At 42.8% G+C, this 26,586-nt stretch overlaps 1 protein-coding gene across 1 annotated transcript in view; it reads left to right on the top strand.

The window, feature by feature from the left end:
* Nucleotides 1-26,586, top strand: part of adgrb1a (adhesion G protein-coupled receptor B1a) — a 77,044-nt gene that overhangs the window by 48,054 nt on the left and 2,404 nt on the right. Inside the window, exons 17-29 of the mRNA XM_071902064.1 lie at nucleotides 2,946-3,072; nucleotides 9,997-10,100; nucleotides 10,223-10,325; nucleotides 11,022-11,172; nucleotides 11,278-11,347; nucleotides 11,717-11,783; nucleotides 13,170-13,255; nucleotides 14,689-14,748; nucleotides 18,826-18,924; nucleotides 21,263-21,434; nucleotides 22,381-22,476; nucleotides 22,894-22,933; nucleotides 24,146-24,798. Coding sequence (XP_071758165.1) covers nucleotides 2,946-3,072; nucleotides 9,997-10,100; nucleotides 10,223-10,325; nucleotides 11,022-11,172; nucleotides 11,278-11,347; nucleotides 11,717-11,783; nucleotides 13,170-13,255; nucleotides 14,689-14,748; nucleotides 18,826-18,924; nucleotides 21,263-21,434; nucleotides 22,381-22,476; nucleotides 22,894-22,933; nucleotides 24,146-24,798 — 1,828 coding nt within the window. The remainder of the gene's footprint in view (nucleotides 1-2,945; nucleotides 3,073-9,996; nucleotides 10,101-10,222; nucleotides 10,326-11,021; nucleotides 11,173-11,277; nucleotides 11,348-11,716; nucleotides 11,784-13,169; nucleotides 13,256-14,688; nucleotides 14,749-18,825; nucleotides 18,925-21,262; nucleotides 21,435-22,380; nucleotides 22,477-22,893; nucleotides 22,934-24,145; nucleotides 24,799-26,586) is intronic.

Here is a 26,586-nt window from a genome sequence, read left to right on the forward strand (position 1 = left end):
CTTTATTGCTCCTGGAGCCAAGCCAACCGATTCAAAATGTGTTTTAGAAATGGCTGGGCATCAAAGGAAAATAAACCCATTTGTTTCAACCCATCAATCAGCCCATGTTGATATGTTATTCCATTGATTCTAGACAGGTTAGACTGGCTTCATGCACATAAGCAAGTTTTCCAGGTTCTTTCCTCAGCTCAGCTCTAGACGGTACTTTCTGGAGCTGACAATGAATGGGACTTCAACATTGCAGACACTGTGACAATCAGAGTGACTTTGAGTCATTATACTGAAATGAAGGGCTCATTTCAGAATAAAACATCAGTCAAACAAACATTTTTCAAATATTGGTTGAGTCCAAATATTGATTGAACTCTCCAAGATCCGAGAAATTCACATTTTAGAGGTGGATTTTGTTGCATGGTGGATTTTCCCTGTAAATATACGTGATCCTGTCACCTGACCAGTGAGCCTCATTCAGGACTCCTCTTCCCCTGTGCATAGGAGCCCAGGTTTCCATTGCCTTTATGCTGGCAGACTGGTTTTCATCCACGTGGCCTGTTCTTGGCAGAGGATACTCTCCCATGCAGGGCTGCTGGACCGCCACCTAAATTATCCATTTAGACAGTGGGGCAAGACTGTCTGCAGGCCTCTATGGTCGGGAGAGAGGCCTAATCACGTCATCCATAGAGAGAGACTGCGCTGAGTTGTAATATATTGGATTTCTGTTAGAGGTGATGTGCTAATGTCAGCACTGAGCCTCCTCCTGGGGCTAAAACACTGCTCTACTGCCGGTCAACCCCATCCTCTCTTCCTCTCTCTCTCTCTCTCTATCTCTCCGTCTCTCCGTCTCTCTCGTTCCTTGCCTCCACCCAACTGCGCCATGGGTAAGAGAGTTTGTGCTGGGCCTGCGGTCACGGCAGGGTTAGGCCAATTGGAGGTGTCGCTGTGATTTGTGGGTATTTTGAGTTAAACCCCTTTAACTCTCTATGTGTGTGGTTTTCTGCCATTCTCCTGGGTCATCGGAGTCAACCGGTTACACCATTATCCCTAGTTGGTTCTATGTCTAGAGGTCAGCAGACGTTACTATTTATTTCTGTGGAATCTGCTTAGGTATTATCTTCTGAAAGCAGTCTGAAAACTAAATTATATGGATTTACTAGATTGAGAAAAAGATGCGTAAATATTCTAAGCCTCATTAAGGTACCATCATTAACACAGGTAATCTGGTGCAGTTGGTTTGCTCAGGCTTTCATCACCATTATTGTCCTTTTATAGCTTGAATATTTAATGTTTTTGTTGTATGTTGTACTTATGGGAGTAAACTGAGAAGACCATAGACCTGGTAAATATATTTACACCTAGCGTACCAGTGATTTTCAACTATCTCAAGTTTGGAGGAGGGCATAGCTTGAGTTATGTGATGGGCACACAGTAAGCCTCTGGACTGTGGCTCCCCATGGCTACACTGAACACGAGGGAAGGAGACCATGTCACTGTCTCAAGCTGGGTCCCACTTTGACAATAAATATGTTTTGAAGTTGACAAATGTAAGAATCCTCTATGTAAAAAAGTGCTATTTGAATTATGTTTGATCATGATGAAAATAATCACTGCAGCACAGGGAGCAACACAGTCGTCTGAAACCAGTTGTGTACATATGTTAGCTAGAATAATGCATAATACAGTTGAGTGTTGTGGGTTGTGAGCCATGCGATGTGTAACGGTTGCAGAAATTGTCTGGCTCATTGCTTTATCCTTTTTTTGGTCAGTCTGTGTGAGCACTAAATTCAATCTATAGATTTCTCTGAGCTTCTTTCAAAAATGCAGGATGATGACTGACATTTTAAGCACTTGATATTGTCAGGGCCTGACAAATTAATCTGGATTTCATGGCTCGCGTACAAGTGTGAGTCAAAAACAGAGCATTGCTCAATCAAATCATGTCTATGTATATTTGGGCTAAGAAAATTTAAGTCCATGGCCTATTGCTGTCTGTTGTGAATTCATAACACTTGGTTGCTTTTTCATCAATTTGGATTATTTTCTTAATTTCTAAGTGCGCTCAAGCAGAGTCATAAAAGGCCAGTCCATCTCAGGAGCCCATTGAAATGGTGTTTTTGTTATCTAACTGCCAGGGGTGTCAATTTACTGAAACCTAAGCAATGTCAGACCTTGCATTTAATGTGATTAATAGCAAAACTTCAAAACCAGCTCACATTGCTAGGTTTCTGTGGACAAACTGGAGCAATAGCTGACGATTGGCAAGATATTATTATTATTTGGTCAATGGTAGGTCTCAGCTCAGAGGGAACACTGGTCCAGTGATATTTTTAGTTAGGGCTTCCAAATAGATTTCTGGCAATTTTTTGCTTGATCTTTGGTCTCCATTATAATGATGAAAAGGACAAGATATAATTCACTATAAAAGAGTGTCACACCTTGCCATACCCACTTCCCACCAATGGCAATTGATATGGTCCAGCAGTGTAAACCTATCTATGGAATTTATGCAGAACTGCTCAAACGATAACAATAATAGTAATAATAATAATAACAATAATAATATTAATAACAATTATTGAAAACACACCGACGACATAATAATAACAATAACGATGATAATAATAATAATAATAATGTTTAATAATATTCTTTTCGGGCTGATATTTCGATATCTCCAGTCTATTGTAATAATGTGTCCAGGCAGAGACCTGCAGCACGCGCCGCCACAGCCCCGTTCATCACTATGTTCCCTGCGTTTTCTTCGCTTTCGCCTGCAAACGGCGGAGATGTAAAGTGGATTAGGGTTAAATAGCCAGTGTAACGTGAGGGATTTGAATCGCTTTTTTTATTTTTTTAGCCGGGCTGCTTTTATTCACCGCATCGCTTTGTGTGTGCGTGTGTGTATGTGTGTGTGCGCGCGTGTGTGTTTTTTTCTTCCTCTCGTGCAGCTCCTCTCTGCTGGGATCCTGGTCTGCCAGGGGCTGCAGAGCCGTGCTAGTCGACTCATTCAGAACCAAATGCGTGTGTGACAGACTGTCCACCTTCGCCATTTTAGCACGGCTAAATCCCGACATGGTAAGTCCGACAACCTCCCTTGACTTCGTTGGTCGTTAAGGTATCGGAGACGGTGTGTTTTTTGTGGTGGTTTATGTGAATGCATCTGCCGGCGGTGTTCTTTTTTTTTGTGTGTGTGGGCAAAGGGCGTCATTGTCATTACATATCAACAGATCCTCCCTCCCTCTCTGTCCCCCTCTCTCCCTCTCTCTCCCTCTCTCTCTATCTCGACATGCCAAAGCCATGCAGCAAGGGTTTGTTATAGGCTTGCCGAGTAAAGGATTTTGGGGCGTCTTTCTTTTCTTCTTTTTTTTTTTAAATTGAACCTCGAAGAAAATGGGTTGCTGTTTATCTCTTCCAAGGGGAAATGCACATAGGAAAAGGCTATTCGTTCAACCTGTGCATTCCAGCTCCAAATGCACAGGCTGTACACTGAGATGTATTGATTTGCATACATTACATGGTGAAAGGGATGCTGTAGTTGGAAGATTTTAAATGTTATAACTGATAATCATACCTGCATGCACCCCCTCCCCCCCCCTCCCCTTCTCATTCCATGTGGACGTGATCAATTGATGTCCACATTAGCATATTTTAACATATTTGACTATCAAATGGTGTCTCCATGGTTACCAGGCCCTATGGAGGAGGTGCTGCATGGCAATCAAATAATCTGGAAAGACACATTTTTAATAACAGTTGGAGCTGCATAACACAATTCCCTTTTATAATGGGAGACACTGGCTGCAGCTGGACACAGCCAGGCGAGGAGGGGGGTTTGTGATAATGGAAATGTCTGTAAAAATCACTGCAGAATCCCAGTGACTCAAATGTGTCCCAGTTTCTTTGGGGAAAGGGCAGTGTCTTTGTGGGGAATTTTCATTCAGCGCGATTAGTTATTATTAGACTGGAAATTGCCTCGGAAGCAGTTTGTTCACTAGTTGCCCTGGTAACAGCATGGGTACCAGAGGCTCTCTTAAAGACATAGGAGACGCCATGCTGTTTATGCTGCCTGCATGGCCTAAATGGCAGGCAGGGGAAACTATGGATTACACTATGGCTTGTTAAAGCACCCCGGCTTTAACGTTTTGGTTTGAGCTGATAGCCTGTTTCTAAACACCTCAAGATGTTCATATGGAAAACCGAGGGATAGGATGTGAGCGAAGGTAGGCTACCGCACGGTTTGATGGCAGTCCTCATTGCTGAGAATCTGCAGCTGTGTATTCTATAGGCCTATGTGCTTTTTTGCTCTTTTCTATCCTAGAGCTAAGAGGATTCAGTTAACAGGGAAGGGCCTTAGCTGAGGCTGAGTGGGAGGTATGGGGATGCACCTCTGCAAGCTGCAACATGTTAACACACTGAGCAGCTTTGCCAGCATCACTGACAGCAGGAGTACCATCGAATGCTGCTAGCATGGAGCACACCATGATGGGGAGAGAACGCCATGTCGGACTCCATTGAAAAAACCTGGTTAATGCGGCCGTGAGGCAAATGTACACACCTTGTAAAGCATAACTTAAGGCCTTTTAGCGGTTGTGGTATTCTTGTAAATTTGCCATATAGTTGATAGAACAAACAGCACTTAATTTTAATAAAATCTAAACTTTTGGAATTGGTTCACACTGCTCGCTAGATGATTGCAGGAATAACAGGGAACCAATTCTAAAAGCTAAACAGCAAAGCGCTGCTCGGTGTTTAAGACGAATGCCGAAATGAAGAGAGACTCCTAACAATTCGTAAAAGGTCATGTTCTATGAGGTGTGTACATGTACCAATAATCGAGGCAGCGTTAAACTGGCAGATTTTTGAATGGAGTTTGGCTTTTGTGACGTTCTCTCCATACCAGAGAGAACAGCACATATTGAGGCTAGCATGGAGCCAGAGTTACAGTGATGTGTGTGTATGTGGGCTGAGGCTGTGTGCAGCAGTATGGTGTCCTAATAGTAGCTAGCTACTCTCTGCACCACGTGACGGCTGCTGCCTCTCCTTGGACCTCAGCCTGCTATATTCCCTGTGGCCCGCCTCTACCTGGGCAGATGACAGGCCGTTCACAGCACTGTCGCAGTCTGGAGGCTTCACATGCCTTGAGGGAAGCAAAATGGTGGCAATTTGACTCGGTTCCCTGTGCCAAAAAAAGGCGAAAAGGCAACTCCTCTCCCGCTCTCCCTTCCCCCATTTTATACTGATTTTTTTGTGTGTGAGACGCCCATGGTTACCATGCTAATTATTCCTACTGCAACACATAGTACCTTCTAAATGGCCCAGCCCCTCTGTCTGTCTGCAACTAGCCTCCTACAGCCCCGGCATGATAAACACCCCAACCTCTTTCTCTCTCTCTCTGTCTTCCCCCTCACTCCTCTCTTCTTCATATCCCTCTATCCTGTGCCCCTCAGTCATCTCATCACATCATTTTTCATGCTCTGGCGCTGCATTATATTGTAGGTCTCTCTCTCTCTCCCTCCACTCTCTCCATCATTTACTCTCTTGCCGCCACCTCTCCTGTCCATTTTGCCGTGCCACACTTGGTCCAACTTTGCTGCGGGCTTTTAGAAGGAAAAACAGGGAAAAAATGCACTGCAGTGAAAAGCAAAAAAAGCCCCGAACCTGAACCCAGTTCGCAGCCATTTCTAGGTTTGTTTTGAGGGGGAAGGAGATGAATGAACGTGGCTGTGCTTGTATCATTTTGGGTGTTGTAAGCCTGTGTAAGCCTATTCTTCTGTTTGAATGTGTGCTGTCAGAGGCCAGTGGATGCAGTAACAACAAACCTCTCTTTGACCAATTAGCCCACATTCCGAGAGTGAGAAATAAGTCAACAAGACTGAGGCCTGTATGGCTTCAAGCCACGGCCATGTGTGCTGCTATACACTATGGGAGTGCCAGCCTACCAGGATGCCCACATGTATGAATTTATGTTAGCCTGCTTTGTTTATAGAGGTGCACCGATAGTATCTGTAGTACTCATACACAGATTGGCAAATGAAGCTGGCCTGATGTAAATACTTGAATGAAAACTGTCTCCTCACATGAGAGAATGCTACACTGCTGCTCTTTGTGAAATTCATAGGCAGAGCAGCTATTGTTTAGAAGAGGAGCCTTGGTTATATGGGCTAAATGCCATTCTGTTTTATTAGGCCTAACCTACTACACTCTTCTTTATCTGTTAAAGCTGTTTCTATCTGTTAACCTATTCCGAATAAGCTGTTTTTATCTGTTAGCTTATTCTCACTAAGCTTTTCTGTACCTGTTAACCTATTCTGAGCTGTTCCTATCTGTTAACCTATTTTGAATTAGCTGTTGTATCTGTTCACCCATTGTGAATAAGCTGGTTTTAAATTCATCAATAAGTTGTTGGACCAAGGTCACAAAAAAAGACCATTTTATCCTTTAGCCTATGTTACATTGCCTGTTTTCTATTTTATCATCAGCGTCATCATCATCATTACAGCTTATTTTAGTTGATTGAGGATTGTTATACAATGATTTTGCTTGCTCATGTGATTGATTTCTAGTAGGCCAATACTAGGTAGCATGAGTGACTGTAAATTGATCAGTGCTCGGATCGGTACTCGTATTGACCGACCTACTGTATAAAGTGTTTGGTGCTCGTATTGGTTCTGAAAAATTGTTATTGGTGGACCTCTCTTTGCCTAAGCAATCCTGTATATTTACTGTTTATATTTGCATAATGCTTCACCTCATAGATTTCTAGTTCAAACATAGAAGAGTAAATTAGATCTCCTCCTATCTCTGCTGGTGCTTGTTGTGGAATGATGTGGTGTGGTCACTTTATTTTGGATGGTAGGACCACCGCATGAGACTCCCAGCCCCGGCTCTGCCATTGGCTGAGAGGCAGTAAAAGTTTGTCAGTCTCAGCAGACGCCTTTCCGTTCCACTGCACTCGTAATCTTTTTTTTTTTTTCTTTCCCCTTTGCTTTTAGAGGAGGAACTCACTGCAGTGCAGATTAATCAGGGGGATTTAATTAACTTGGCCCCGGCACACACATCAAACCTGGAGACAAGACAGGCTATAAACTCAGCCAATTATCTCCTGCTTGAGGGTGGGACAGACAACCCCCCACCCCCCCACCCCCCCCACCCCCTCTGTCTCTCATGTCCAGCCCACCTCCCTGCCTCGTTTCATCACACTGTCCCCTCACCTCACCTCACCTCACCTGACCTGACCACAACACCACACACCAGCACTAGGGTCAGGCCGATATGTGGGGCCAATACTGTTGTTAAAAATGGGATCTGGTCCAGTCAAGTGTGGTCCACCTCTGATATGATGGATGGGATGCAATTTGATTGGCTACGTATTTATTTTAGAATTGAGCCATGCTACACTAGTCGTCCATGTGAAGCCCTTAACACAAATTGACCCTGGGTTTTAATGGAGCTTCACTGGTCTAAATTCTGTTTCAGGGGCGTTTTTGCATGAAAATGGTCAAATTGAAAGATTTTGAATATCGGCATCAAATTTTGGCTAGCGGCAGCTTTACTCCTAACTCCTAAGCCTAACTTGCATTTTACAATCTCAAAAATACAAGTTATGGGTTTGAGAACTCCACATTGTCTAGAAGCCAGACTAGGCTTATAGACATGGCATGTTGCTTTGAGCAGTCAGTAGTCCATTTTTAGAATAGGAATGAGCCAGGATGACTGTATATTTTGTGAGTATAATTTGTGAGTGAAGGATAATGCTAAATCTGTGTTTATCCATGTGCCAGCATAGAGTGCTAGAGTTCAACCTATATGGATTTTTCGAAGGCCCATACAGATTTTTGTTTTTTATTGAAGCTTGCCAGTAGCTGATATTTTATGCCAGTACTCAACTCTGTTAAATTTGACAATTTGCATGATAAAAAAACAAAAAAAAATCCTAGAAGTATTCAGTGTTTCCCCCAGAATTGAATCCTTATCAGGGTGGAAAAGCCTTAAACAGCATTTAGACCATCATGGGACACTAAAATTCTCCATTGAAAGCCATACCAGTGAAATTCTTTTAGATGAGCCACCGGGATACAACCATGGTGTCTTAGGAAAAAAGGAACTGGGCTTTCACCACCGTACCATTATTGCCATGAAGTAACCACTACAAATATACTGTTCCCCAGGAAGTAAAAGTAATGGGATTTAGGCATAAAAATATGAGGAGAAAGAACTGTGTGTACACTTTTTGGCATTTATTGTTAAAAAGGTGTTTTAGCTAACAAGGTGAAGGTTATTTTCATTTCATTGTGCCTTTTTAATAAAAGACCGGTATTGGCAAGCTGAAATAGCAGTCTAACCCTAGCACAGGCGTGCATACACACATACGCAATACCCATGCACCCTGCTGCAGCTGCTGCTGCCATGTTACAGCATCGCCATGGCAACCAAGACAATGTCTACAGTAGCATGGAGATGGTGTAGCTGCCAGTTTTCAGGGTAGAAAAGGATTATTTATGTAAACCATATATCACGTGAATGCAAATGTTTGCTTGGCACTCATCAGTAGGTGTGTGTGTGTGTGTTGTTTCTGGTTTGAGGTGTTTCTTTTTATTCTGTGTTGAATCACCTTGAAATCACCTTGCTCTCCAGCCGAGGCCCAAACAGTAGCAAGCCTTCCAACCTCTTTCCAGCCATAGATACCAGATGCCTGTGTGTGTGTGTGCGTGTGTGTGTGCGTGTGTGTGTGCATGTGTGTGTGTGTGTGTGTGTGTGTGTGTGTGTGTGTATGTGTGCGTGTGAGTGACAGTTTTTCCCTCAGAATATTCTTGTCAGGGTGGAAAAGCCTCTGAAACAGCATTTAGACCATCATGGGACACTAAAACTTTCCGTTGAAACCCAGACTAATGAAATTCATGAAAGTGGGTTAGCAGCTACATAAGGCAGTGGTGGGGAAACTCTGGTGTGTGTGTGTGGGTAGGGCTGGGTATCGCAAACAATGCCATAATTTGACGCAGGCGGGTCACGAACATACTCGCCCTCACATCAGTTGAAACCAGGGTCGAAACACCGGTGAAGTTTGTATGTCCATATCATAGACCGTATAAAATATATCCATATAACATACAGCGAGTTCCAAAAACGGCAATAAAATGACTCCAAACAGCTCGTGCAGCATAATCATAAGTGTTCTGAAGCCAAACGATTGCACTGTGACTCCAAAAGTCCAATATTTACCTCATTATCTCCTAGATTTGCCGTCACTACAGTAGCAAGCAGATGCTGCCTTCAAGTGCTGTCGGAAATATCGTAATTACAGGTAGAATGCGCTTGGACGACCCAGTAAAGTGGCAGATACAGTCAGTGGCAAATATTTTGTTTTCGTTCTGTGATGTTGACCTCCAATTACTTGAATTTTTTTCACTTTTATCTTGTATTTTGTTCTCTAAAGTAAGGCTTTATGCCAGATATGCTTAAGCTGTTTTGAAAAGCAATTCTGAGACAACAGTAACTCTACACAGCGATGTCTGTCTTGCGTAGTAAAACAAAGTTAACTCCCCTAGAGCTGTATGGAGTCTTTTACCCAGACGATTTATACAGTAGCAATCGATAAGGGAATCGATAAAGAATCGGACCGATGAGAAGAGTCGAAAATGTCACCGGAATCTGTAAAATCCTAACGATACCCAGCCTTATGTGTGGGAGTGTGAAGGCATCCTACTGAGCTTTACCACTCTAACCACTTACTCATTTTCTTCTCTACACCATGTGAACAAATGTTGTTGTTTTTTTTTGTTTGCTTTTGTCTTTTTTGACTTGATGAAACTGAAACACATTGGCAGCTATTTTGATTTTCTCGCACTTGATTTGACTTTAGTTTACTATGACATTAGACTCATAGACTTTCCTCATCCTCCCCCACGCAATAGTGCCTTGAAGTACCTCACCATATAGATATATATACCTCTTCCACCTCGTTCACATTCTTCTTCTCTGCTTTGTCTGCCTCTTTTCCAGAACATGGATAAAACACAGCTCCCGTCTGTGACTCTGATCGTGGGCTGTGGAGTGTCCTCCCTCACGTTGCTGCTGCTCATCATTATCTACGTGTCCGTCTGGAGGTAAGATGACGCGCCTCGCATGAGAAACAGCGGCATTAGGAAGTCTGTTACACTAGATGTTCAGTAAAAGGACCACAATCACTGCTTTTCAACTCTATCCTCTTTGCCTTATTTTCCCGCAGGTATATTCGCTCCGAGCGCTCCGTCATCCTCATTAACTTCTGCCTCTCCATCATCTCCTCCAACGCCCTTATTCTCATTGGACAGACACAGACGCGGAATAAGGTAATGGCCAATCAGAGACTCATAGCCAACATCACGTACGATCCTGAAGGCTACAACTAGAGTTAGGCCGGTGTATTGGTTTGCTGATTTTGTCCTTTTATTAAATATGGGATCTGGTCCAGTCAGTGTGGTCCACCTCTGATACGATGGATATGATGCCGTTTGATTGATTACATATTTATTTTAGAATTGATCAGTATTACACTGGTTGTCTATGGGAAGCCTTTAACCTGAACTGATTCTAATGAGACATTTTGATCAGATTCCACATAAATATTTGTCAAATTAGTTGTGATACCTTGGTATAATTACAGTAAACAAATGAAATGGTGGTGGAGACGATTGTTGTTTCTCAACGTTAAGACCACATTTCCCATAATCCCCGTTGCTTCTTGCCCTCCTCCCACACCACGAAGAGGATCAACATGTTGGAAGTGATTTTTCCATCGGCCTTTCGCTCCTTCCGCCATCCGCCATTGCCAGAAACTAGTTTTGTGCTGTAAAGCAATCCAACACAATGTAAAATGCAGGGTTTCTTTTGTTTGCGGTAATTATACTAATGTCTCAAAACGAATGAGGTGATTTATTGATGTTAAAAGATACATGTAGCACCTTTTTATCAATCTAATATCGGTATCAGCACATTCAAAATGATATCCTTCCTTCTTTTCTTGTGTTTTTTTCTGTGCGTTTCAGGTCTTATGCACCCTGGTCGCCGCGTTTCTCCATTTCTTCTTCCTGTCCTCGTTCTGCTGGGTGCTGACGGAGGCGTGGCAGTCCTACATGGCGGTGACCGGCCGCCTCCGGAACCGCATCATACGCAAGCGTTTCCTGTGTCTCGGCTGGGGTGGGGCTTCCGTCCGCCGTCCCGTCACACTGTTCATGGTTCTCTCCATTTCTCTCTATGTGATGCTAATCTACATTTTTATGTTTTTGTTTTTTTGTTTCCCAGGTCTCCCGGCCCTGGTCGTGGCAATCTCAGTGGGATTCACCAAGGCAAAAGGATATGGAACACCTAGCTAGTGAGCATCCTATGTTTTCCTCTAGATCTGCTATTGTATATGCCTCATCTTCAAAAGCTATGTGTTATGCAGAGATATTATACATTGTCGAGGGTTTATGGTTGCAGCATAATTAACCTCTTTCTCCTCCCCCCCCCGGTTCTGTTAATCAAACCAATGCTTTCTCTCTCATCTATCTTTTACCATTCTCGTCATTCACGCACTCCTCTTCCTTCTCGCCCCATTCTGCCCCTCCATTTTTTACAACCCCTCATCTTTTTTTCCCCACTTTCCCCGCCTCTTTCCTCCATCTCCCTTCCCCTGATTCTCATAATCATATCCCTCCGCATCCGTACATCCCTCCGTCCTCCTCCTCCTTCTCTCTCGTAGCTGCTGGCTGTCTCTGGAAGGAGGTCTTCTCTATGCATTTGTTGGACCTGCTGCAGCTGTAGTCTTGGTACTTCTTCTTTCTGATCAGCTGGTTTGCATCCAAAGCCAAAACCAAGCCCATGCTAAAGTCTAACCATAGCCATAAACTCCCATCTTCTAACAGTTTTAAGGCAATAATCATGTTTGAAGACTTTTTTTTTTTTTTGGCATGCATGTCACCATGAATTCATGAACAGTCAGTTTACGACATCCACAGAGATCTATAATAATAATAATAATAATAATAATGATAACCTTTATTTCTACAGCACATATCTAAAAGCAGAGTTTACTTTACAGGAAGGCATAAAAAGGAGAAAGGAGATAAAAATAGGAAAAACTTTAAAAAAGGAAATAGGTTAGAAAGAAAATACATAAAATAAGATAAAATTATAACAGAAGAAACAGCACAAGATTAGAAGTGGGGAAAAATCAAAAGCAATCACATGAAAGCGAGTCCATAGTCAGTTCTTCCTGTTAGGAGCGCAAACAAATACAATTACTCCTTGAAAAACACAGCAGCGGACACAGAAAGAAAATATTATTAGGGTCACATTGCTGTAGTTTGTGGACGTGTCAACATGTTAAAACAGATTTTCAAAAGGAGCGCGACATTAAACGGTGCCGTGTGTGTCATTTTCATGAGACCATGGTGGAGACGATTGGTAGCCTCTATCTCACCCCAGTGCTATTGTTAGTGCTAGTGATTGTTAAAATTAAGACTACATTTCCCATAAACCCCTTTGCTTCTTGTCCACCTTCCCCTCTCTGAAGAGGATAAACATGTTGGAAGTGATTTTTCCATTGACCTTTCACTCCTGCCACCACCTGCCATTGCCAGAAACTCTTGAAAACCTTAGCTCTGTTTGTGCTGTTTTGTGCTGTAAATCAATCTCTCTTTGTGCCGTAAAGCTCTCAATGTAAAATGCAGCGTAGACGCTGGTAGAGGCTGCCAATCTTCTCAGTGATGGTCTTGTTTGTTTATGGCAATTATACTATTGTGGTAAAATTTATGTGGTAACGATTTATTAATGCTAAAACTCTCAATGTAGCACCCTTTATGTGAAATATAGCTTCAACTTCACAGAGCTCATGGTTTATGTATGCATTTATCAGCACATTATTATATGAGTAATCTATATGTTGGTAATCCAGCAATCCATCCTCTTCGCTATTTTTTCCCCTCTCACTTCATTGAATGCCTGATGTTTCTTTCATTTACATTTGAGATGGTAGAGTCTAAACTTACTACAGTTAGTGTGTATGTTCTGGGTGACTCATTTATGTGCATGCTGCCATCATCATCTTGCCATTATAGACATCGTCGTCATCATCAGAATGGTGCTGCATGCTTTGAATTTCTGAGTGAAAATCTTCTGCCCTGCTTTAATCATGTGTCTCTTCTCTTTGGCAGGTTAACATGGTTATTGGGATTCTCGTTTTTAACAAACTGGTGTCCAAAGACGGCATTACTGATATGAAACTGAAGGAGAGGGCGGGGTATGCCTTATACCACACATCCATTTTACTTGGCGACCTATAACCAGCCTGGCGGCTTAGCTAGGGGGTGGGACTAGCGTGATGATTGGCTCTTTATCTGAAATTATCCTTGGCCATGGGACCAGAGTTTGGGAAATTGGTTTAAGATGACATTTCATTTTTAACACCATTGGGATAAAAAAAGGAGATAAGGAGGACAGAAAAAGAAAGGGACTGGCCAGGACTGAGGAATGTGACAGGCTGAATAAAACCAAGAGCAGATAAGGAAAACAGGGTGAAAGAAAATGTATTTTCTCACATAGTCAAGACTCTGATCAATGCTTTTGAAATTGTTGGGTGGTGGGGCTAAATAGAGAAGGGGAGCAGAATGATAGATAGAAAGAAAAAGAAAGATGTGGAGAAGACTGACTGGTTATTGGTCCTGTCAGACTCAGCAAGATGATGACTCATCTCATTGCTTTCCTTAATTTTCATATGTGTCGCATTTTCCTCCAGCTGCTCTTTGTTTGCAGGTGTTGCTATTGATGTAAACTTTTGTAAATCCATCATTGTCTTTTTCTCCTGTTTGGTTGTTTCTAGTAAAGGGAAGCAGGGCTATTACACAGCAAGATTTCAGAAAAAACTCAACATGATTTATCTGTGCTGCACAGCACATTCAGTGCTATTGTCATTCTCATTCCATTGAATTATATTGCAGACATCATGGATGCTTTCAATGGGAAGTTATGCAGATTAAAGAAAGGGTTAGCCCGGCATATCGGTTTGCCGATGTGTTGGGCCGATATTGTTCTTTTATTAAATATCGGATGTCAGCCTGTCATGTCATCCACCTCTGACATGATGGCTGATATGAGGTTCCTCCCAGAACAGCAGTCTGGAAAACATGACATGATATTTGATTTGTCTTTTCCCATTTTATTTCGATTTATTTATTTAGAGTTGTTCAATTTAGGATTTTTGTAAATTAATTCTTCATTTAAAGGCGATCATATCCCCTACCATTGAATAGGTGGGATGGGTCGCCCCATAAAAGAAATTCATTAGTCTGGGTTTCAATGGAGAGTTTTAGTGTCCCATGGTCTAAATGCAGTTTCAGAGGCTTTTCCAACCTGACTAGAGTAAAATTCAGGGCAAATTGAATACTGAATACATTAGTTTTTCTCGGATGAAAATTGTCAAATTTAAAGATATTTAATATGGGCACAAAACATGAGCTATTTGTGACAACACATACGCCCTGCTCCCCTTTACCCGCAGGCTGTTCTGTCTCCATTGGCATTGTTGGTGCATCCAAATGTTATTATTATTTTCCTTTCTCTCTCTGAACAATATGTTTGCTTTTCTTCAATGATCTCTCTGTTCAACTGTACCTGTTTTTTGCTGTCTGAAACGTCATGTTTGAGTTTGCACAGAATCCCCTCTCTCTCACTCAGGGCTCTTCAATCAGGAACACATCAGTCTCAGAAGCCCCCTCCCATGTCATCAGTGATTGGGTAAAAAAAACCCTGCCCATCCCACCCTCGTCTTAATGTATGGCTACCAGCCCTGCCCATCACCAAACCTGCTGAATCTACTCCTCTAGCAAGCACCTCTGATTGGCTTACTATTACTTCCTCGCTATTTACCTCGCTATTTACCTTGCAATTTATGTTAACTCCTGTTAGCTGGATATAAACATATCTTAACATTATTGCCTCAGGTTCTGACAATTTCTGGTATGCTTTTAGAGAAGATCTAATTGACTTTCCATAAACAGTAGTTGCAGTGCAGTAATATTTTTTTTATTTGTGTGCGAGTGTGTGGGAATGCATGTGTGCAAGGTCGTTAGTATGGTAGTGTGCATGTTTGCATCTGTACAAGTGTTTGTATTCTCTGACTGTTGGGGTAAACAGTTGTCTGACAATAAGAGCTGGTGAAGCCCGAACAGCCTCGAAATGTCGCTTTGATTTATTTGCATTTTCTTTTTATATTGCATCTTCAGTTCGAACGCGACCCATTCAGAAATCTGACCACATGCCGTGCAGCAAGAAGCGGCTGGTTGGAGACGGGATCTGATGTGATGGCTTCCTCCTTGAGTATATACAAAACAGACTGATGTGAAATAGACATTCAAAAGTTTGATTGTGTCATTAAATCAACTTTGGTCCGTTTTCTTTGGTTCGAACCATAGTTGAACTCAGTTTGTTTAGGATCACACTGCCCAATTACAAGTGAACCAGGGCTTGTGACAAAAGTCACATGGACTCACAAGTAGCTTGTTTATGGTACAGAATTTAGGTAACCTGTCATATTGCCAAGGTAGAGAGTTTGATGGGGGGGTGTCCATCTGATGATGGACTTGTCTGCACTCTTTCCCTTCTCTGGTGTTCATATCACATGAAGAAATAGCTGAATATGAGCATCAGTCCAGACTTCATTTTGTTCTGCTAGGTTTTCCAAGCATGAGGACTGCTGGCTATGAGATGCCTCCGTCCGTCTCCTTATACCCATAATACTTGAGTGTTTTGTGGTAGTTTCCTGTATTTGTTTTGGATTACGTTCTCACTCCTAACAAACCGCACCGCACTTCTCTTGGAAGAGGACATAGACTCACCTTAGGTCGAATGCCATTGTTCTCGCCTGTCCAAATGAACCCAGCTAAAGGAGGAAACGCTCTGGAGTTCAAAGAAACCACTCCAAACATGCTTGGTGTGAACACGCCCTTGGCAACATAAATCTTCATGTCCAAGTTCACCAATCGTAATGTACAAACGCCTGCGTTACACTCTTATTTTTAAATTTGGTCTTGGAATGCTAGAGGCTGAACTGGTCGCCACCTAGATGTGGAATTGCGCAAATGGTGGACTTGAACATGGATTTTTCAGTTTCTGAGACGTTCGAAGTGGGTTTTAACAAAATCCAAATGTTGACTGTCTATTTTTCATATATGTTTCGTATAAACGTGAGGAGGAAGCCATTGCATTGGATTCTGTCGTCGACCAGCTGCTTCTTACGCCTCTTATGTCGTCCAGAATTCTTCCAAAGGTTTGAACGGGTCACGTTCAGACTCGAAACACACTCGAACACAAATGAATTGCAGCGACATCTTGAGGCCATTCAGGCAAGAGTCGGTGGACAGTAGGTTGTGTTATCTGAACACGATGTGACTGGCGTCTTCCAGCCTCTACCGGCCTGAAACGGATCGTACGATTGTTGCGAGAACTCTCAGCGATGTGGCTGTTTGTTGTTCTCTCTGTGGTGGACAGAGAAAAAAGGCAAAGGTGTCATAATGTTTTTTTTCTCCTCTTGGTGTCTGAACCCCCCACCCCACCCCTCCAACCTCCCTTCTCCCTCCTGCATGCGTTTCTCAAGGTTCAAATGCATAACATGTTTAATGAAGCTAATTAATGTGAGCAGCATCTGTACCAGGCGAGATGGCTCACACCTCTGAGACTGCCTCGCTGGTGAGGCTCTTTCCTACCAAAATTAGACCGTAATTGGCTGGGAAAATTAAAACAGACGAGAGGTCTAATTCCAACCAGCACCAGTATTTCCTCACTACATGGTAACGGCATAATTGCACGCGCCACCTCGGCAAACGCTTAACTATTTTGAATCATTTACCCTGTGTGTCGACAGATTCTAGTAGCAGGTTGATCAAACATTGAGTTGTAAAAGTGTTTTTTTTTTTATGAGTAATCAAACTCCTTCCAACTCCTTTTAAAACAGGTTGGTATTCAAATCGGAGCAAAACTCTAGAACATCATGAAGAACGTATAGAACAAGGTTCATGGTCGAGTCGAATTAATGGATTGAACCTGGTCAATTTGACGTTCGTCCACGTCGGATCTTTTTTTTTGGGGCTCGGCTTACTGCATCTCACCCCCCCCACCCCTCCACCCCCCACCCTCCTCTGCCTCTCGATCCCAAAGACAAGGGAAATGGTGTTGTATTTCAAAAAATGCTGATTGCTTTTTAATATCACTGCCTACGGCACACATTTAGTGGTTGTATTGCCCTTTTACTTGAAATTGAATTTCTTCTATTACGTGATTTTTAATCCAAGCGTCCAGGGGCTACAGAATCGATTCCTTCAGCTCTTCGACTTTAATTGTTGTTTAGCAGGAGGCCATATGGTAACAGATTAGTTTCTTATTACTTGTCAATGTCTCCGGCGTTGTATTCAATCCTTGACTGGCAGCGACAGTGGAGAGATATACAGAATTATAGATGGAAGTCTTGGACGCTTTTGTGAGTTTTGGGAGTATTGAGTGTTGTAAGGAACATACAGTAAGGCAACTTCTGGGTATCCATACCCAGAAATCATAATCTTTTGTTGCTTCTACCGTAGTATTGTGCAGGAAAACTTATACAGAAGTAATTCATGCCATGTCCTTCAATGAACACATAGTAATTCTTAACTGCTTAAAGGCAAAATCCACCCAAAAAACATCTATCTTTGTACCTTGTATTTCTCGGCTCACATTGGTGTCAGTCCTTCAGAATCAAAGAGCGAGGGCTTCTTTCTAGAGCCGCCATTTTGCACCAAGAGACATTCAACAATCATACAGGGAGAAATCCATCGCAGACGAGGCAGAGACCAATTTCTCCGCCGACAGCAGCCTCGACAGACCAGAATGCAACGCAGCCACAAGACATGTGTTTTAAGTAAGGGTTGAAAGGCATTCTGGGAAATATAAGAAATCACTGAACTGAAATGGAAGTAGACGAGGCAGGTTGAGGGAAAGTGGATAAAAGAGAAAAGCAAATTACAACACTTCATCACAAAGCAACTCCTGGAATGCACCGAACATCACTGATTGATGATGTGTAACAGTGGAAGAAGATCGAGGGGGATTTTTCCTTTTACCTATTATGTAGTGAACAGTGACTGTAATGACTGTCTGAGCCCATAGTGTGCATGTGTATGTGTATGCATGTAAGTTGAAGTTTGAAATGTGTGTGTGTGTGTAAGCCTTAGTGTTAGAGCCTGGCAATGCTCGTGTTAAGCAATCTGCCTGGCTAGCGGTGCATAGATGCTGTAGAAAGAACGGGTGAAGATTTTCACTGGGATTTATTCTGTTATTCCATAACAAACAGATCGCCAGAGCAGCAACAACGTAAATCCTCAATAGACATATGAAACGCCTTAAATTAGGCATTTAGATTATGGCTTTATTGCGTTTCAAGCAGATAAATGGGCGAGGGTGCGAAACATCGATTCCCAGCTTTCCCCGCAGGCCAAGCTCCCACTGCCCACTAAAGAAACTGCTCGTTTGTGAAGAAAAGCAGACATAAGGTGAAATATAAAATATCCCCCCCCAGTGTGGCTATATCTCTGCCCCCCCTCCCCCCAGCCACCACCGCACACACACACACACAGGTAAACATGAACATACACACACACACACACACAAATGTGCTCGCCCATAGCCCTGAGAGAGAGATAGCGCGAGAATACTGTGACTCACTGTGCGTGCGTGCGTGTGCTTGTGTGTGTGTGTGTGCGAGCGCGCCTCTATGTGAGTTGTGTGTGCAGGTGCATTTGTATCTGTTTGTGTATGTTACAGCGTGTTAATTTGACTTTGCAGTCAGATGACAGTGCCACTGTACAATATGACGCTCAAATGTGCCAAGTGCGGAGTTATCTCTTCGGCTGACGTTTCCACCACAGCTACCAGTAACGCCATGTTAGTCCCGCTAATTATTTTTCCTTAACTCTTCTTACCTCTGTTCTCTCCTCTACGCCTCCCCTTCTTTCTCCCTCACTTGATTTGTTCTCTCTCCTTTATCCCTCTTTCATTTCTTCCTCTCCTCGGTGCCCTGGTTGGGAGGATTTCACAATATGAGAGGCTGCTGGAGCTTATACGCTGTTGATGAAAGCAAATTGTGTGTGTGTGTGTGTGCGTGCGTGTGTGCGTGCATGCCGGTTGGTGTTTGTGTATCGTATGTGTGTACAGTACATATTTATGCATGTGTTGTTGCCTGTTTATATTAGAATATATTTTAAAAAATATCTAGATTTAGAAAATATGGTGATTGTGTGTGTGAATTGAGACCATTACCGTCACATAGTGCTGATTAGAGGAGGCCATGGCTACATATGCAGAGAGGACGGCAATACACTTTGTTGTATCAATTTGTGTGTGTGTGTGTGTGTGTGCGCGTGTGTTCCATGAGTGCACAGATGGCAGACTATCTGATAGAAGTGTGTTAAGGCTAAGGTTCATCTGATATGGGTTTCTGGAGGCTGATACTGATATTTTTTCGATTGAAGCTGCTTTTTTGTCCCAATATTCCATATCTTTCAAATTCAGCCATTTCCGTGCCAAAAAATCCTTAAAAGAATATTTAGTATTCAGTATTTCCCCCAGAATTATATTCTTGTCAGGGCGGAAAAGCCTCTGAAACAGCATTTAGACACTAGGGACACTAAAACTCCCCGTTGAAGACAAGTAAACGGTAAACATGTAAATAGTAAACGTCACCCCCCCACAAATGATGCAGAGTGTAGTGTAGAACAGTGGTTCTCAACGTGGGGTCCAGGGACCACCAGGGGTCCTTTAGGGGGTCCCCAGCAAATTGATGAATTGTTAAACTTCACCATTATTTAATTTACAAGAAGTTAACACACTTAGAGAATGTAGAAAAAAATTACTTTTGATCATAGTTTCACTGTTATCTCTCTACTTACTATACAGATAGTCATGGAATTCTGGACAAAATCATATCTAACAATACAAATATTCTTAGATTTGGGTCCGAGAGACAAAATCTCATCAAATGGGGGTCCGTGGCTCTAATGTGGACATTGATTGTATGCAGCAGGGAAAGGGGAAGAGGAGGATCCAAGATATTGTGCGTGACGTACAGACAGTTAAACTTTGTTGCGCCCCACTTAGGCCTCTCAGTGCAATTTTTAAAATGGCGGAACACAGACGCATGATTCCACTAAGCTTTGTGCCGTTTTGTGCATCACGGACGGACCGAGGCCAACATATTCATGCATACATGTGTGGAATCTGACCAAAATGTCTCAATTCAGGTAAAGGGCTTCCCATAGACAACCAGTGTATACTTGATCAATTCAACAGTAAATACGTAATCAATCCAACTGCATTATATCCATCTTATCGGAGGTGGATGATATCAGATTTGTTAATAAAAGGCCAATATCGGCAAACTGATATCTGTCTAACCCTAGTTAAGTATATCTAATAAAGCTGGCAGCCTTTATGAATATTAGCACCTGTTCACTAGTTAGAGATTCTGAATGAAATTGACACACAAACTGAAAACGTCCTTGTTCATCCAGAATATGCACATCAAAACAAATGGTGAGACTGAGACGGAATGAGTCAGGAGAAAAAGAAAAGCAGCACTTGCAAAGTGAGAGTAATGACGATTCTCCAGACTCTCTCTCTCTGTCCTTCTACCTCTATCCTCTGCCTCTTCTATTTGTCTTTTGCATTCTGTTTCGGCCTCATTTCACTTTGTTTCCCCCACTGCTCATCCTCGCTCCTCCTCTTCCCAGTGGCACTAGATCCTCTATGGTTTGACTGAACCATCTTGAACATACATGCATGTCATATATGTGAATTATGAACATATATATCTACAGATAATGGATGTATGTTTTTGTTTGTGATAGTAGCATAAGTATTTGATGTGATATGTATTTATGCATGGTTAGAGTTGTAGGTTGCTAACTATGTTATCAATGAGGGCAGTTAGTAAGGGCAAGTAGGAGATTGTTCAGAGTTTTAGGATAACTTTAGGGTGTATTTTCATCATTATTATTCTCTACCTTTTAGATAGTAGAAAAGAAATGAAATCAGTTTATCTCTTGGCAATGTTTTAGTATCCTCACCTGCCTAGCTAATTATAGATATGAAACATCTTTAAATGAATTTTGATCCACAATTTAGCCAATTAATGCTAGCTAACGTTGTAGTCTTGCCCTCTTTGTCATCTTGATGAAGGTTGAGTAGGGCTCTCCTTAACTGCCATTCCCCTCCCGTCCTGCAGGGCGTCACTGTGGAGCTCCTGCGTGGTTTTGCCCCTGCTGGCCCTCACATGGATGTCGGCCGTCCTGGCTATCACCGACCGGCGCTCCGCCCTCTTCCAGATCCTTTTCGCTGTCTTTGATTCGCTGGAAGGCTTTGTCATCGTCATGGTGCACTGCATCCTGCGCAGAGAGGTACCTCTTATTACAGTGGCCTTCACATATTAAAGCTGCAATAAGCTACATTTTCTGACCACTAGAGGGTGACAGAAACCGCAACACATTTGTAAATAAACCACAGCAAAGCCACTGCACTACGGAGGCCTACTAAGGACAAACATTGCAAAGCACCGTGCATAAAGGCTAGTAGTTAAGCTAAACATACCTACAGAGAAGTCTCACTGGATACTAGTCTCGCTTTGACAGATCTTACTCCCGCTGAAGGTCACATGTCCCGCAATGACTGTGGGACATGTGACTGACATATAATGGTAAAAATCATGCTACTGAAATTGCCATCTGCTATTGGCTGATCTTTGGTGCCAGGTCACCTTCTAGAGTACACCTGGCACCAAAGATCAGCCAATAGCAGATGGCAATTTCAGTACCATGCTTTTTACCTTTAGATGTCAGGCTTCACCTTCCTGGTTTTGTTGGCTGTGTTATCTGGTGGTTTGAATTTGTTTTGTTGGTTTTGAAGTGAATGATGAGCAGAGGAAACGGTCTTATTATCCTTAGTAGTACTTAGGGTTTGACCAATATGAGTTTTTGAAGGCTGATATTGATTTTTTTTTTTTTGATTTTCAATATCTTTGAATTTGACCATTTTCATGCCCAAAAACTTACAAGTATTAAGTGTAGATTTTTATTGGAAAAGCCTCTGAAACAACGTTTAGACCGTCATGGGACACTAAAACTCTTCATTGCAACCCAGGATGATGATAATAATAACAATAAAACATATTCATGCATATTTGCTTGGAATTAAGGTTAAGGTCTTCCTATAAACAACCAGTGTAGTATTGATCAATTCTACAATAAATATGTAATCAATCAAACTCAATATATCGGCAAACTGATATGTCGGGGTAACCCTACCAGTACTAGGCTCATTACCTGTGTGTTCCATGGTGTGCTACAGGTTCAGGAGGCAGTCAAGTGTCGCGTGGTCGACCGCCAGGAGGACGCTAACGGAGATTCAGGAGGATCTTTCCAGAATGGCCACGCTCAGCTCATGGTGTGAATATTAGAATGTTATTTTGGGAGAATTTCTTATTTTTCTTCCTACAGGTTTTACTATTGAATAGGGATGGGACAATATGTTTATCTCACGATACGTTTCGATACGCGGTATGTGCTTCACGATTTGACTGCGCAGAATTACGTTTATTTCTTGAGCCACAAATCTTTCTAGCAAAGGCATTGGCTTGCTAGAATGTAAACAATTTAATTTCCATGGAGAGCTTGTGAAGCTTGTGATTACTACAGCAGAATAAAATGGAGCTAATACCGTGATTTTTCTGCCCCATGATATGTATTGTCACGTTTGTATCGCGATATATTGAATTTCGATATATCGTCCCATCCCTATTGAATATTGATGTTTTGGGGTTTTTTTTGCACTTTTTAATACGCATTTTTTTCCTGTCCCCAGACTGACTTTGAAAAAGACGTTGATATGGCTTGCAGATCAGGTAAGCGCCAGCTAGAGTGTGTTTGCATTTACGTGTGTGGGATTTTACTTTGAACGCCGCCATTCAGAAGGCGCAGCTGTCTCTTTGTGTTTCCCGCTCTGTGTCTGTGTGGACTACTTCAAATTCCTCAGCATTGTCAGAACAGATGTGAGGCATGTTCCCCTTCAATTCTGTACTCGTGTACTTACAATCAACATCACAGCAGACTCCCCCTTCGCCGAGAAGCTGTTTTGACAAGACATACAGCACATTACTGCTGCATAACGCAATTTATCCCAGGCTGTTGGGAGTGGGATGAACGTGTGCTGAGCAGTAATATGCAGATAAATAGGGCTGTCTGAGTCTCTCCTACACCGCTGCTGTATAATTAAGTCCCTCCCGACAGTGCGGCATCAGATACCGGCTCTCCTCTGATATCCGTTGGGAGTAGAAATCTGATTATCTCTTGAGACAGGATATCAAGAAAAGCATCTGGAGCAGAAAAGCTATTGAGACACAGACAGGACCCGGTTGAGAAAAGATGGAAAAGAACAGAGAGAAATGATTTTTTTCTTTGCTTTGTATATGTCGAGTGGGAGGGAGCGTGGCGAGCGATCGTGAGATATTTAGTCGTTTCGGATACAGCGTTGTCTGATGTTGTTTACCAGCCTGGACTCGGTATGGGATATGCAGTCCGCCACAAGCCAACAGTGGTTATGGTGAAATGGGGTCGGGTCACAAGTTCTAGGCGAGCACAGTGTCAGTGATGCCTGTCTATTGAAATTGTTGGTCAACAAAAAACAACTTGCTAGCGCCTGTACTACCATTCCCAGTAGGATTCAAACAAATCCGCCAATATTTTGACCCATTCAGTATCTTTAAATTTGACGATGTTCATGCCAAAAAAATACAACTATTCAAATTTTATTCATGTTAAGGTGGGAAAGCATTTAGACCATGGGACACTAAAACTCTCCACTGAAACCCATAATAATAAGAATAAAGCTCATCCATGAGTATGGAATGCATACTCAATAACCAAAACATCACATCAGCATTAATTCAGGTTAAAGGCTTCCTATAGGGAACCAGTGTTAAATTAATCAGATATATAAATGAATTTGTAATCAATCAAACTGTATCGCATCCATCATATCAGAGCTGGACGGTACCGACTGGACCAGATCAGATTTTTTAATAAAAGCTGGTGTCCTGTCTTTCTGTCTCGTCCAGGTACCCTGAAGCGTTCGTCTCTCCAAGGGGAGGAGAAGGCCTCCGCCGGGACCCTCACCCTGCAGAAGGGCTCCAACTTCAACACCATGCCGGCCAGCATGGCCAAGGTTCACCTCCAGAACGTGGCCGACTACACCAGCCACACTCTGACGCTGCGCAGGGAGAAGGGCGCCACCAAGGGCATCAGCACCGAGCTGCCGGGCGCCAAGTCCATCTACATCTGCGACGGCGAGCTCTTCAAGCAGCTGGACGGAGAACTGCCCCGGGGGAACGGGGAGGGCAGCGGCTCCGAAGGCGCCGGCACCGGCCCAGGATACGTCATTCTGCCGACCAACAACACGGGCACCCTTAAGCCGGCCAAGGGCAAAGAGGACCAGACGGCCAAGTACAACATCAGCATCGAGCAGCTGCCCCAGACCAGGCTCATCCACCTGGCCAACCCTGCCAGCGGCGAACCGGTGCCCGGCTTTGGCCTGAAGAGCCTGCCCGCCGACCAGGTCAGCGTGTCCTGCTCAGAGAGAGACTCGCCCGTCCACAACCTGCAGAGAGACTCCCAGATGGCCAACAGCATGTGTGACGGAGGGGACTCTGGGAACTCGGGTATGATGTCCAAGAGCGAGACCGTCTCCACACTGTCCATGAGCTCCCTGGAGGTAAGACCAGTAACATATTTACAACCTCATACGTTAGAATAAGACATGCATATAAAGCTATGATAGATGTTTTCTAATCTGATGACGTTTTTGCAGAAACTGTTTTCATTCATTGTTAAGTTTGAATATTTTACTATGGCAGTGAGTCAGTAGACACCTCACTCCTCTATAGCTGTACATTCAAACTACATCACTCCTCTATAGCTGTACATTCAAACTACATCACTCCTCTATAGCTGTACATTCAAACTACATCACTCCTCTATAGCTGTACATTCAAACTACATCACTCCTCTATAGCTGCACACTATCAAACTACATCACTCCTCTATAGCTGTACATTCAAACTACATCACTCCTCTATAGCTGTACATTCAAACTACATCACTCCTCTATAGCTGTACATTCAAACTACATCACTCCTCTATAGCTGCACACTATCAAACTACATCACTCCTCTATAGCTGTACATTCAAACTACATCACTCCTCTATAGCTGAACACTATCAAACTATATCACTCTATAGCTGAACACTATCAAACTACATCACTCCTCTATAGCTGTACACTATCAAACTACATCACTCCTCTATAGCTGTACACTATCAAACTACATCACTCCTCTATAGCTGAACACTATCAAACTACATCACTCCTCTATAGCTGAACACTATCAAACTACATCACTCTACAATCAAACTGCAGTCATTTTCTATAAATCATGTCTGTTCTTTATTATCAGCATCTAATTATTAAACATAAAATTTGCATCATTATGAAAATTTAACTATAAATCTTCACCTTTGCTGAGATTTTTCACACAACTCCCATCAGCCTCTTCTTTTATGTAAATGAACGTAGATGATGTCACACAAGGAGAATACACCTTTGGGGGCCTTCATCTATTTGTTTAGAGATATCACACAACACATGGACGCACAAACATTGCTTGGGCCAATCAGTGTAATTTTGAAAATGTCACAATACAATAGTGAGATTCATCATTCCCAGGTTTTGCCAAAAGTCCGATCAGTATGATGCATCTTGGTGGCTTTGTGTCTTAGGACCCAATTTAGCTAACACCTCGGCAACCACTAGTGTTGCTAAGGACAATTTAGAGTCTCCAATCCAGCTGACTGTGGGAGGAAACCCAGGAGAACACAGGGGGAAAATGTAAACTCCACACAGAAAGGACCGGGAATCGAACCCACAACCTTTTGGCTGTGAGAATGACATCCTGGATTCAAATCTGGCCTGGGAAACCTTGCCACATCTCCCACTCTCTCTCTCCCTTCTTTCGTGTCTCTCTCAACTGAATAATTGTCCAATAAAGCAAAATAGGAAACAATGTTAAAACAAAAATCCAATCAGCGATGTCTGAGATTGTCCTCCCCACTGATTTCATTCAAAAACACCATTACAGTTGCAACAAAAAGTATACCATCTTTAAAAAAAAAAAGGTTAGTTTTCACTCCTAGTGCAGACACCAGTGGCAGGATCAGACACACACACTGATCAGCACACAGCGGGCAGGACATCTGCCTGCTGGTGTCTTTTCACTTCAGGGCAAAACACGCTCCCACAATGCAGCGCGAGGCGGCAGCTGCCACGGCAACCGAGTAGCCCGAAGGTCAGGTTTTCCTTCGCCGCTCCATGACGGAGGACCGAAAGGTCATTCGGTCACAAGCTGTTAACTGCAAACTCACGCCAACAGGGTCGGCGCGGCCAGCGCCAAGCCTCGCTTCTTCCCTTCATGACTCACTGCTCTCCGACGACAAAAAAAAACAC

Source organism: Centroberyx gerrardi, chromosome 12 (assembly GCF_048128805.1).
Source record: "Centroberyx gerrardi isolate f3 chromosome 12, fCenGer3.hap1.cur.20231027, whole genome shotgun sequence".
Classification (NCBI taxonomy): Eukaryota; Metazoa; Chordata; class Actinopteri; order Beryciformes; family Berycidae; genus Centroberyx; species Centroberyx gerrardi.